A 13,387-nucleotide genomic window follows, 5' to 3' on the forward strand; every position below is an offset into this window, starting at 1 on the left:
CACAAACACTTGGTGATGAGACGATCAAGGATGAGTAGGACACACATCAATATCATGGAGAAGGTGTAGAGGCTATGCGCCTTTAAGAGGATTTGATGGTTTGGACCTCGAAATTGCAGACAGCATGCAGGTTTGCTAGGTTTGGACATCAAAATGTTGGGGCAGCATATGATTCCACTAGAGAGCTTGCATCTAGATGAAGAAACTTGGTGAAAGGTCCATAGATGTCCAATGCACAAAGCCCACTTTAGATCACTTCATGTGTTTTTGGCTGTATTGTAGCCTTGTTTTGGATCCTTAGAAACTTGAGTGTTTGACCATACCATGGCTTAGTGTCCAGCTATCACATACGAAATTTCTTCTCCAAAAACTATATTTTTCTACTTTCTTTTGTGATTTATTTTTTGGATATCATGGTGTTGAAGGTTTTGGGTTGTTCTTGGTTGACCTTGAGGTGTTGTATATAGCACATCTTAAGAATTTATCTAGCCACTAGTTTTAACCGATTCTCTACGAGCATCTAGAAATCATCATTATTTCTCTCTGGTATTTAATTACCTTCTTTTTGTTGAATAATTAGACAAATTCTAGTTTAAATTCCGAATATAAATCATGACCAAATCAGAAGAACTGAAATAACAAGCCAAATCAGATGATGCGTACTGATTAGACTTACTGATAGATGGCACGCGCCGGAATCAGCAGGGTCGACGATGTCGAAGTAGCGAAATCAGCAGGGTCGACGAGGTCAGCAGATCACGAGCAGTCGCGTGAAGACGCTTCCCAAAAACCTTATTCGCCCTCTCCCGGTGCAGGATCTAGAAGACGAAGGGTTCCGGAGACCTGCTCTCCTGATCGCAGATGCACCTCTGCGGTCGGGACGAAGGGAACTAAAAGGCGGCTCAGCTATGAAGAGAGGCGAAAGCGAACTGGGATGATTTGGAGGCTGGCTGCCGGGCTCCTTTTATAGGGCCGAGTCCGCGACCCCCCGTGCTTATCCGCCCACGAAAATCTCGCAATCAGTTGAGATTTTATAGCGATCGGTTAGGATAAGCGTAACAGCCAAGAAACCAAAAAATCAAACGGCAAAAGGTAGCCGCGCCCCCGCAAGGCGAGGAGCCGGATTTCGGCGGACCATTCACGCGCATGTCGTGCGCCCGCGCCCTTCGCCCCGGCCCGGCCAGGCCAGGCGAGGCGAGGCGAGTGAGCACGCGCGCGTGTGGCTCTCCACACTCCCTCCTCTCATCCATGACTTGGTGAGTGAGTGTGGCTTCCATATTTAAGCTAGCTCTACTCCACTAGAGCTAGCAATATGGTGCTAATGGTTCCACCTATCCTCTAGTCATCCTCTTGTATGGGCTTTTGAGATTTTTCTGGGATTTATTTGAATTTCTTTATTGGGCCAAGCCCATAAATCCTAACAGTCCCCCACCAGATCTCAAATGCCCATCTGCAGTTTTTCGCCACTGTTCACTACTGTTTAATATACTAGTTTTTCAGCAGAGACTGTTAAGTTGAACTTTCGCCTAAAACTCCAAGCTACACCAACCCACAACTTGGACAATGGACTATGCCTTGAATTGCAAGTTTTGCGTGAATGGGTTTCACTTGAAGTCATGACCAGTACTTGGCTACCAGTAGTCCCCTTCTCGGGTGGAGCATATACGTCGTACTCCAAGGTCTCTTCATGAGTTTACTAGAGATCACCCAAATCTCATAGACTGCGACGCTAGACAGTCTAACTCATATAGGTGTGTTCTTTCAAAGAATGTTCTGCAGGACAACATCTTCGCTAATACAAGCCAACAGAACACATTAAGGCATAAAGCCAACCTACCTTACAGCATTTGAGAGTATTGCATCTTTACTTAGAGAGGGTCAAAGGTTACTCTCCTCAGTTCACCAATGGCTTATTCTTCCCAGGACCTAATTCACGGGATCTCCGATCACATAGACTAGGTTCCCACCATGGCAACTTTATTCGGGTCTCATACCCATCTCTCTCGATGCGATTTCTATCACATTACGTGGTAGTCCCTTGGTAAAAGGATCTGCCAGATTTTTATCTGTTGAAATATAAGTCACACTTATAACTCCGGAGTTTCTCAACTTTCTGATAGACTTCAAACGTCTTTTGACATGTCTTGATGACTTTCCATTATCCTTACAACTCGTCACTTTAGCAATCACTGTCTGATTGTCACAGTTCATAAGGATAGCTGGTATTGGTTTCTCAACCACCGGCAAGTCCATCAAGAGTTCACGCAACCATTCTGCCTCAACGGTTGCTGTGTCAAGTGCAGCTAGCTCGGCTTCCATGGTTGACCTCGTCAAAATGGTCTGCTTGCATGACCTCCATGATACCGCACCTCCACCAATAGTAAAGACATAACCACTGGTGGCATAAAGCTCGTCTGCATCAGATATCCAGTTCAAATCACTATATCCTTCAAGTACTGCATGCTGACCAGAATAGTGAATTCCATAACTCATTGTACCTTGCAGGTAGCGCATAACCCGCTCAAGTGCATGCCAATGATCAGTCCCGGGGTTTGACATGAACCTACTCAATTTGCTCACAGCAAACGAGATATCGGGCCTTGTTGCACCAGCAAGATACATGAGTGAACCGACAATCTGAGAGTATCTCAATTGGTCTAAACCAATTCTCTTGTTCTTTCGCAGTGTCACACTGGGATCATAAGGTGTTGGAGAAGGTTTGCACTCAGAGAAGCCAAATCGCTTCAAAACCTTTTCAACATAGTGAGATTGCGAGAGAGTAATCCCACCATCTGCCTTAATCAGCTTGATGTTTAGAATCACATCAGCTTCTCCCAGATCTTTCATATCAAAACTCTTTGATAGAAAAGACTTGACTTCATTGATCACATCAATGTTTGTGCCAAATATCAATATATCATCAACATATAAGCACAATATAACTCCTTCGCCCCCACCACAGCGATAATATACACACCTGTCTGCCTCATTAATGGCAAAGCCTGCAGACGTTAGAGTCGTGTCAAACTTCTCATGCCACTGCTTTGGTGCTTGCTTCAGACCATACAAAGATTTCAATAACTTGCACACCTTGCTTTCTTGACCCTTTACTACAAATCCATCAGGCTGTTCCATATAGATTTCCTCGTCCAGCTCTCCATTAAGAAAAGTTGTCTTTACATCCATCTGATTAACAAGGAGACCATACGAGGCAGCCAAAGAAAGTAGTACTCGAATAGTGGTCATTCTAGCAACAGGTGAGTAAGTATCAAAGAAGTCTTCTCCTTCTTTTTGAGTATAGCCTTTAGCCACAAGTCTAGCCTTGTACTTTTCAATTGTACCATCAGGCTTGAGCTTCTTTTTAAACACCCACTTACAACCCACAGGTTTGCATCCATAGGGTCGATCAGTGACTTCCCACGTACCATTTGAAAGAATGGAGTCCATCTCATTATGAACTGCTTCTTTCCAATCATCTGCATCTGGAGATGCAAATGCTTCTGCAATGGTAGTAGGAGTATCGTCCACAAGGTACACAATGAAATCATTACCAAATGATTTTTCAACCCTTTGTCTCTTGCTCCTTTTAGGAGCATCATTGTCATCCTCCTCTAGGACAATTTCATGTGGCTGTTCAAAACTCTCAATAGGTGTACTATGTTCAGGAGTTATCTCAGAAGAGTATCTAGAATTGCTATGAATGTCTTTCATTGGAAATATATGTTCAAAGAAAGTAGCATCACGTGATTCCATAATAGTATCAACATACACATCAGGAACTTCAGATTTAACTACTAAAAATCTATATGCTATGCTACACGAAGCATATCCAAGAAAGACACAATCCACTGTCCTTGGACCAAGCTTGCGCTTTTTATTAATTGGTACATTGACTTTCGCCATGCACCCCCAAGTGCGCAAGTATGAAAGTGATGGTTTTCTCCCAACCCACTTCTCATAAGGGGTTTTCTCTTCTTTGCCCATAGGAATTCTATTCAGAACATGACATGAAGTCAGGACTGCCTCCCCCCACCATGCCTTAGATAAACCACAAGTGTCTAACATGGCATTCACCAGGTCAGTCAACGTACGGTTTTTCCTTTCAGCAATCCCGTTTGACTCGGGTGAATAGGGAGGAGTCCTCTCATGAATAATGCCATGTTCTGCACAGAAATCATCAAAGACTTTGGGAAAGAACTCGCCACCACGATCTGATCTAAGACGTTTGATCTTTCTCTCTAGTTGGTTTTCAACCTCAGCCTTATAGATTTTAAAGTAGTCTAAAGCCTCATCTTTAGTTTTTAGCAAGTATACATAGCAAAATCTAGACGCATCATCAATCAATGTCATGAAGTATCTCTTACCACCTTTTGTCAACACACCATTCATCTCACAAAGATCAGAATGTATGAGTTCTAGTGGTGCCAGGTGTCTCTCCTTAGCAGCCTTATGAGGCTTTCGAGGTTGCTTCGACTGCACACAACTATGGCACTTAGAACCTTTGACTATGGTGATATTCGGAATTAAACTCATGGTTGCAAGCCGAGACATAGAGCCAAAATTAATATGACACAAACGAGAATGCCAAATACTCGCAAGATCATCAACATTAGCACAAATATGGTTCACATACTTATTATTGATATCTAACAAAGAAAAGCGGAACAAGCCTCCGCAATCATAGCCTTTACCAATAAATTGTCCAGACTTGGACACAACTAATTTATTGGACTCCAAAACTACCTTGAACCCATCTCTACATAGAAGGGTTCCGCTAACGAGATTCTTGTGTATAGAAGGGACATGATGCACGTTCTTCAGCTGCACGATCTTTCCCGAAGTAAACTTCAGATCCACCGTGCCAGTGCCATGAACAGAAGCATGTGACCCATTCCCCATTAGCACGGAAGAATCCCGGGCGCCCTGATAAGAAGAGAACAAGTTAATGTTAGAACACACATGAACATTAGCACCAGTATCAAGCCACCAGCTAGGTGATTGAAATACTGAGAAGATAAAAGGTAAATTACCATACCCTTTGTCTTCCTCATTGCTAGCGACCACTGTGTTGACATTGCCCTTTTTGCCACGGCGATCCGCTCGATCAGGACAATCCTTGGCAAAATGACCCGCCTCGCCACATGCGAAACATGTCAATTCAGCCTTGTTCTTCTTCTTCTTGAAGTTGGTAGTTTTGTTGGGCTTGTTAGATTTTGGCTTTCCTTTGCCCTTGTTGTGGTTCCTTTGAACCATGTTGGCGCTGGAGTTGCCCTCGCCTCCTTTAGATCTCGTGTCCTTAGCCCGAGCTTTCTCCTCAACATCCAGAGACGCTATCAGATTTTCAACTGATATCTTCTGTCTCTTATGTTTCAGAGCTGTGGCGAAGTTCCTCCATGTAGAAGGCAACTTTGCAATAATGCACCCAGCCACAAATCGGTCAGGAAGGACTATCTTAAGGTGGTCGAGCTCCTTGGCTATACACTGTATTTCATGAGCTTGCTCTACAATAGAGCGATTATCAACCATCTTATAATCATGAAAGCTCTCCATGATATACAGGTCACTGCCAGCATCTGATGCACCATACTTAGTAGTAAGTGCATCCCACAACTCTTTCCCGTCTGTGTACTGCATATTCGCATCAACCAGACGGTCAACAAGGGCGCTAAGAACGGCTCCCGTGAACATAGTATTGGCATGGTCGTACTCTTTCTCCTGTTCAGGAGTCAGTGGACCCTCAGGTCTGCCTTTACTAACATGGAAGACATTCATAGCAGTAAGCCAGAGCGTGGCCTTGACTTGCCATCTCTTAATGTGCATACCATTAAACTTTTCTGGCTTCAGCGCATCGGCAAAAGCAGCCATAGAAAAACTAGGAAATTGTCTACAATAAGGTTTTTGGATTGTTGAATAATTAGACAAATTCTAGTTTAAATTCCGAATATAAATCATGACCAAATCAGAAGAACTGAAATAACAAGCCAAATCAGATGATGCGTACTGATTAGACTTACTGATAGATGGCACGCGCCAGAATCAGCAGGGTCGACGATGTCGAAGTAGCGAAATCAGCAGGGTCGACGAGGTCAGCAGATCACGAGCAGTCGCGTGAAGACGCTTCCCAAAAACCTTATTCGCCCTCTCCCGGTGCAGGATCTAGAAGACGAAGGGTTCCGGAGACCTGCTCTCCTGATCGCAGATGCACCTCTGCGGTCGGAACAAAGGGAACTAAAAGGCGGCTCAGCTATGAAGAGAGGCGAAAGCGAACTGGGATGATTTGGAGGCTGGCTGCCGGGCTCCTTTTATAGGGCCGAGTCTGCGACCCCCCGTGCTTATCCGTCCACGAAAATCTCGCAATCAGTTGAGATTTTATAGCGATCGGTTAGGATAAGCGTAACAGCCAAGAAACCAAAAAATCAAACGGCAAAAGGTAGCCGCGCCCCCGCAAGGCGAGGAGCCAGATTTCGGCGGAGATTTCGGCGGACCATTCACGCGCATGTCGTGCGCCCGCGCCCTTCGCCCCGGCCAGGCGAGCGAGCGCGCACGCGTGTGGCTCTCCACACTCTCTCCTCTCATCCATGACTTGGTGAGTGAGTGTGGCTTCCATATTTAAGCTAGCTCTACTCCACTAGAGCTAGCAATATGGTGCTAATGGTTCCACCTATCCTCTAGTCATCCTCTTGTATGGGCTTTTGAGATTTTTCTAGAATTTATTTGAATTTCTTTATTGGGCCAAGCCCATAAATCCTAACACTTTTATAGTCTAATCAGTCATATATATTTTTAATAAAAAATAACAGTTAAAATTAAAAAAATAACTTACGATAGAACTAAAAAAATAATACATACTTTATACCCACATGCATGGATGAACACCGCAGATAGCATCGTTGAACACTGCGGTCTTCTCTCGCTAATCACACGTTTGATTGGATTGGTATCATGGTATATACATGGTGTTCATATATACACCTGGAGTCCTGGATAATTATGGATTACGCAAGGGCGGCCCACGTCCAGAGATGTGTAGGGAGGGGTCGGAGGAGAGCGATCCATCATATATGCAGCAACAAAGACACGTAGATACAGCCATATATAGATCAGTAGTAATTCGGTCCATACTAGAACCCGAGCGGTCGTGATCGATCAACCAATCAATTCATCAGACCAATCGTGATATCAAACTCGTGATTGGGTCGTCCTGGCGTACGTTCCATCACTTGCGGCTGTGAGCGTGCGCACGTGTCGCGCACGCCAATCATGCTCTCTTGTGGGTGGTCATCTGTCAACACGTACGTGTAGGAAGGAGTTCGACACGGGCTGGCGCCATTGTCAACCTCTCCTCTTTTTGTCCTGCTCGCTGGCTTTACCCCCTTGTCTCTTTTGTACGTAATTAATTAACTGTGTGAATTAAGCTTAAACCATGCATATCCTAGCTAGCACACTTGAAAACGATTAATCGTTTTCCTGTTGTGGTTGTAATCAGAGGGTGTGCATTAACTAATGATTCTTAGTTTTAGTTTTAGTTTGTCAAAACCAATTTAATATATATATACGGACAGAGTTTAAGAGAGACGCATGCATATATAATCATCGGCGCGTCACTAATGATTCTTAGGTGATATAATGACAAGTGTCGATAGTAGTTTTGGTGAGCATAATAAAATAGCGGTTGTATTAGTCGTACAATTGTTTAGATGTTACTACTCGAGAGATCCGGGCTCGGCTTTAATTCAAAGCGGAGACAGTTTCTTCGACCTAATAATCTCCCTTTTATATTTTACTGTTGCGTTTATGCCAAACGTACAACAAGATACTGCGCCCCTATGGGTTGCTGGTCGGTGTCGTCACAGCTCATGGTGATGGATGCCTCAACAACAACAAGAATACAAGATTAGTATATATATATATATATATATACACACGCCGGCCACTGGCACATAATTGGCAAAGCAGCCACACCTTTACCATGCTCGGCCGGATCATATTTCGCGTGATTGGTTGCTGCATTCTATCCGCCCAATAGATATGCGTTGGCCGGGCACGAGCGGGTTTTCAGCCTGCATACGTGGAGAAGCCGGAAATAACTTTGGCTAGGGACCAGACCCGTACAAACGGACCGGCAACTCATCATCCCCATATTCTTGTATCGTAGTAACTAGTAAGGTACAGCGACAACAATGCAAAAGCTCCGCATGCAGCAGAGTCAATTATTATATACGCAACCACACGAGAAGCATCATATATACCAATTAATTCGTGTTCAATTTGTTTGTCCACTACGTTTTTTAATTACGTACAAATTAAGCATATACCTACCTTTTTACATACATGCATGCATGCACAGTACACTATACGCCATTGATGAGGTGAGAGCTAGTTTTTTCCATCGGCACCACCCGTACGTACGTATCACGAGGTCGTCGCCGACGGCTGCCGGCGGAGCAGTGGGGGGACGACGACGGTGAAGGGTCCGAAATGAGGAGGCCAGCTGGCGAACAAGGTGGATGGCGGTGGTGCCGCTGCTGATGGAGCGCCACTGATAGCAGCCTCGCTGACGTCGTTATCGCATGAGCTAGGGCACACTCGGGCTGTGGCCACGCCGAACCCTGCTGCTGCACCGTAAAACGGGTAGGCGGCGGAGCAAAGACGCCGCAGCTCCGCCACCTCCCTCTGCAGCCTCCGGTTCTCCTGCGCTAGCTTCTCGCACCAACGCTTCAGGTACTCGCAGTCCACCTCCGTCTGCTTTAGCTTACTTCTGCATGCATGCCCGCAGTCGTCGCACATACAATTAAGCTTAATATGTACTGATGGTATACAACTATACATGGATCGTCGTCGGAGTACCTTGCTCTTCTGTTCTGGAACCAGACCTCCACCTGGCGCGGTCGAAGTTTCAGCCGCTTCGCTAAATCACTCTTCTGTTTCTGTGCCAAAAAAGAAAAAAAAACCCACTTTTCTCATCTAGCTAGATGTATTATTTGACGAATAATTCTTTGCTCATACATGCAAGAGCTAGTGCAAGCCCTTGATTCTTACAAAAAACTTCCCATCAAGGACCGTTATATACTAGGCCTTCGTTTGCTCTCAATCTATTTAGATTAGATGAGATTAAATGGATTTCAATTCCAAACAAGTCAAAATCTTCTTTTATAATTTTTTTAATTCCATCAAATCTATATAGAATATGAATAACCGAGCTATAGCTATGTCGATATCTCTAATCTGCAATCAAAAAGAACTGAATACTGTTCCTTGGTGACCATATATATAAGATCAACGGTCATGCAGCAATCACAAGAACAATCTGTACGTGGTGGTGTACATGCACCGCTACCAATTAATCTTTCAAGTCCTACTCTATAATTACTTTCCTCGTTATGCTGCAGCCTTGTCAACTCTTTATTAGAAACTTATAGCCGTGTTTGTTTTAAGGAATGAGAGAGTCTATCATCTTCTCGTTGCTCACTTTCTTGTTTGGTTTGTGAAAAAATGGAATTAGTTGATCATATTCATCATCATTTTATTCCCTATAGGCTAATAATGCTAATAGTTAGTAATAATACGAGAAATGAGTTTATTGCACCAAATTTGTGGATTGGACCCCCTTATCTAGAATAGATTCACTCCCTTAACATGCTGTCAAGGGCACTAACATGTTCCACAGATACAGTAAAATGCAGTAAACACAACAGGGTTGACACATACTGGGGTCAGTGTGCTGTGCGCCTTGAAGCTATCCTCCAGGAACGCAGACTGCTCCTTGGACAGCCTCAGCTTCTTCCTCGCTCCCCCGCCAACCCCACTCATCTCCTCATCCTCTGCAGCAGCTTCTTGATCATCAGCCTGCCGCCGAACGAGAAACTCCGAAGGCAAGAACGAAGTCGACAAAGCCGGTCTTCCTTGTGCTGCGTCTCCTCCATCCACGAGAACAGCGTCCACACCAAATCCTCGTCGCACGCACACCTCTGAAGAATTCACGGACCCTATACCCCATATATATATGCTGATGATTGGAAGTTTGAAGCAATCAAACTAGCTAACATCCAATTTGCACATAAAATTGATTTGGTCTGTACCTATTTCTGCTGAGGCCGCAGGCAGCAAAGGGCAGCCGATGAGGCTCAGCTCGGCAGGTGACTCGCTGTATGGGCATGTTTCTTCCTCTTCTTCTTCTTCCTGCACATGTTCTGGTTGCACGGGTGTCTTTTGGTTGTCTTGTTCAGCTCTTTTGGCAGCTCCTACTCCTAGCTCCAGCGCAAGCTCATGGCCTTCTCCTCCCGCACCTGCGTGTATAGGAGTCAGTGCAGCAGGCGTGGAAGCGCTCTTTGCTGGAGCTCTAGAATCCCCCAGACTAAGCTCAAGTTCCATGTCAAGAATAGAGGAAGGATACGATACGAGTAATGGGCTAAAGGGAAACAAAGCATCAGGCAATATATATAGTACGGTGTGGGTAATCATCTTATCATAGAGTTGACCAACAGAACACAGTACCAGGCAAATAAAAGATTTGGTTACTATAATGCTTTAATTTGTAAGGGCGCAATCTGGCTAATCATTATCGGCACTAAAGTTTTATGACCACCTTGTCATTTGTTTATTATAGTTCTGTAAGGTTGTTTGCGCAGAGGATTTCCATGGGCACGTTCTATATACAAGTTGAATAGAAATTCTACCTAAAAAGGTCTACTAAGGTCCTGTTTAGAACAGGTCCAGCTCTAGAAATTTTGGTGGATTATTAGATGTCCAGAAAATCGTGGAGTTGTAAACATTTAAAAGATATTTAGATAAGTCATTTTATTTATTATTTAGATTAAAAATATTTTTAAAACTAGTTAAATTGATATTATAAACTATAGCTAGAATCTAGAGTCATCCAAACACCCCATTGAGCATGCTAACGATATAGAGCTCTAGAAAGTCTCCAGCAACGTCCTCTAAATTTTGTTCTCTAAAGAAAAATTCCATATCCTTTAAAGCCAAGATTATTAAAGCGATAAAGCGCTGAAGCGCTCATGAGAACTTTTAAACTTTAAAACGTTTAAGTGAGCTTTAAAACGTATTTTTAAACAACATGGAAAAATATGAATATAACAAAATTTCACATAATAATGTAACATGTCTGTAACCACACTACTGCAAATCCACGATAACACAAGTTCAAGTGTTCAACTAATAGCAACTATCAAGTAAACAACCATAAACAAAGTAGAATGAAATGTGCAATAGTCCACAATCACAATCATAGCACAAAAGCAACTAAAGTAGAATGCAATGTCCACAACCACAAAGACACAAATATAGCACAAAAGCAACTGAAGGGAATGCAATGTCCGCAGTTGCAAGCACACAAGCGTTACTCAATCTCGCTCTATCATATCTCAATAACCATCATCCAAATCATCTATACCACCATCATTCTTGTCTTTGTCTTACTCATCACCAAAGCCAACACTATTGTTTGTTGCTTCATCATTATAACCAAAATCAGAGGAGATTGTTTGTTGCTTCATCATCATAACCAAAATCAGAGGAGAATATGAGCAGATCAGCAGGGAAGGGGGGAGAAGGATGAGAGCAAGGAGGTAGTGGCGAGCATGAGCAGCAAAGGGATAGCGAGCTGGAGCACTGGAGTGGCGAGCACGAGCGCTGAGCAGAGGGCAGATAGTCAGATACGGAGCGGTGGAGGCGAGCGCCGAGTAGCATAGGGAGGTTGTGGCGGTGCCGAACTTGAGCATGACAAGAAGCGAGTATGGCCAACGCTAAAAAGTGGCGCTTTAGCGCTTAAAACGAGAACTTTTAAGTTGATTTATGAAACGTACGACGCTTTACTACCTCAGTAGCGCTTAAAAGGCGCTCAAGCGCCTTTTTAATAACACTGTTTACAACACATTTTAAAAGATTATGTTTTCTATATCTTCTTCATGTACAGCAACGACCTCTAAATTCGGTTTTTTAAATCTACCATGATAACAAAATACACAAACTACCTTATTTATTCATTTTTTATATTGCACTTGGATTCAACGTACTGCAATACAAAATGAAGAAATTAATAATTATTCAATAATAGATATTTTGGAACGTATAAACATTATGCCAACAAATATTTTAGACATATTAGTTAAAATTTAAATTCTTTAACTCGTTCTGAAATTGTATAAGTAGCTTTTAGATATACTATCATTTTGTCTATGCCATTTTTCTAAGCCACACTACTTAAATATTAAGAATATAATGACGAACTGATGACAAATCAATTAAAACGCGTGGATGCTTGCGTTTAGTAGTGTTCTCGCATCAGCTTGGCATTTCCTCAAATACCTTGCACGCGTCGGCTTCAGCAATGTTCTCACTTGTTGTCTGCACCATGTGCTCCTAGTCCCAGGGCCACGAACGCAGACCCTGACCGACGACGGAGACAGAACCAGGCGGTGGTGACGGTGCGCCCGCGGAAGCGGAACTAGGCAGCATGAAGACCTTGCTCTGCGCCTGGAGGATTCCCGTGCAATTTCGGCGTCCTGGCCGGGGAGCAGGACAAGCGTCTCGAGCATGGCCACCTCGTCGGCGCTGAAGGTGGCGAAGACAGAGAGGCCGATGGAGGAGACGGTGCCCATAGGGAGGTTCCTGAGGTCGCTGGTCAGGCACGAGAGCAAGCGCGTGAGTGAATGGAAAGAGACGATGCGTGAGTCAACAACTATGGATAGCGAGCGGCAGCGAGTGCGCCACAAACAGAGGAGAAAGACAATCTAAATTTTACCGCGATTGTTGTTAGACTGGCTCCAACAAGAGTCTAAATTTTATCGTGATTGTTGTTAGACTGGCTCCAACAAGAACCACTATATGGTCATGTACTCTAAACGTAGGTTCAGTCAGATTCCCTACACGTCCAACAAAGTCCTCTACATTGTCCCCTAAACTATAGTGTATGGTGGGAGCCTCCATATTTATGGTGGCTTTGTCGATGGCTTATTGAAGAAGTGTCGTGCTTATGGTGGAAACATGTAAATTTGAAAACATATTTTTATATCAATAAAATACTATTCGACGTTTTATCGACAACAATTAAACACAATATCACATCGAATGTTAATTAATATTTACAATTCGAAATTATTAATCAAACATTATTTCAGAGATTATTATTTGCAAATTAATGAAATACACTATTTTGCGCATCCTTTGTATTGCGTTAAATGGGAAGAAAACAGGAAAAAAATGAAAAAAGGAAATATGTTAACATTGTAGCTTTAGAGGACCGAATTTAGGGGACGCTGCTGGAGACTGAAAAGATATAAATGACAAAATTTTTTAGAGTGTGATGTAAAGGACACGGAATATTCATTTAGGGGATAGAATTTAGAGGACGCTGCTTGTCGGGGACCAT

The 13,387-nt window shown here is 43.4% G+C and overlaps 1 protein-coding gene across 2 annotated transcripts; it reads right to left on the reverse strand.

The window, feature by feature from the left end:
* Nucleotides 1–8,181: 8,181 nt before the first annotated feature.
* LOC103653654 (homeobox-leucine zipper protein HOX7) lies at nucleotides 8,182–12,946 on the reverse strand. Of its 2 annotated transcripts, XM_035967324.1 has the most exons (5): nucleotides 12,325–12,946; nucleotides 10,080–10,286; nucleotides 9,709–9,986; nucleotides 8,848–8,927; nucleotides 8,182–8,758 (listed from the first exon to the last, which is right to left on the reverse strand). In XM_035967324.1, the coding sequence occupies exons 3-5, from the start codon at nucleotides 9,808–9,810 to the stop codon at nucleotides 8,413–8,415; spliced, it is 528 nt and encodes a 175-aa protein (XP_035823217.1). In that variant the 5' UTR covers nucleotides 9,811–9,986; nucleotides 10,080–10,286; nucleotides 12,325–12,946; the 3' UTR covers nucleotides 8,182–8,412. The 2 variants fall into 2 exon arrangements, with proteins under 2 accessions (XP_035823217.1, XP_008678710.1); XM_008680488.4 differs by having other exon boundaries at nucleotides 10,080–12,936.
* Nucleotides 12,947–13,387: the final 441 nt, after the last annotated feature.

The sequence above is a fragment of the Zea mays genome, chromosome 4 (genome assembly GCF_902167145.1).
Source record: "Zea mays cultivar B73 chromosome 4, Zm-B73-REFERENCE-NAM-5.0, whole genome shotgun sequence".
Classification (NCBI taxonomy): domain Eukaryota; kingdom Viridiplantae; phylum Streptophyta; class Magnoliopsida; order Poales; family Poaceae; genus Zea; species Zea mays.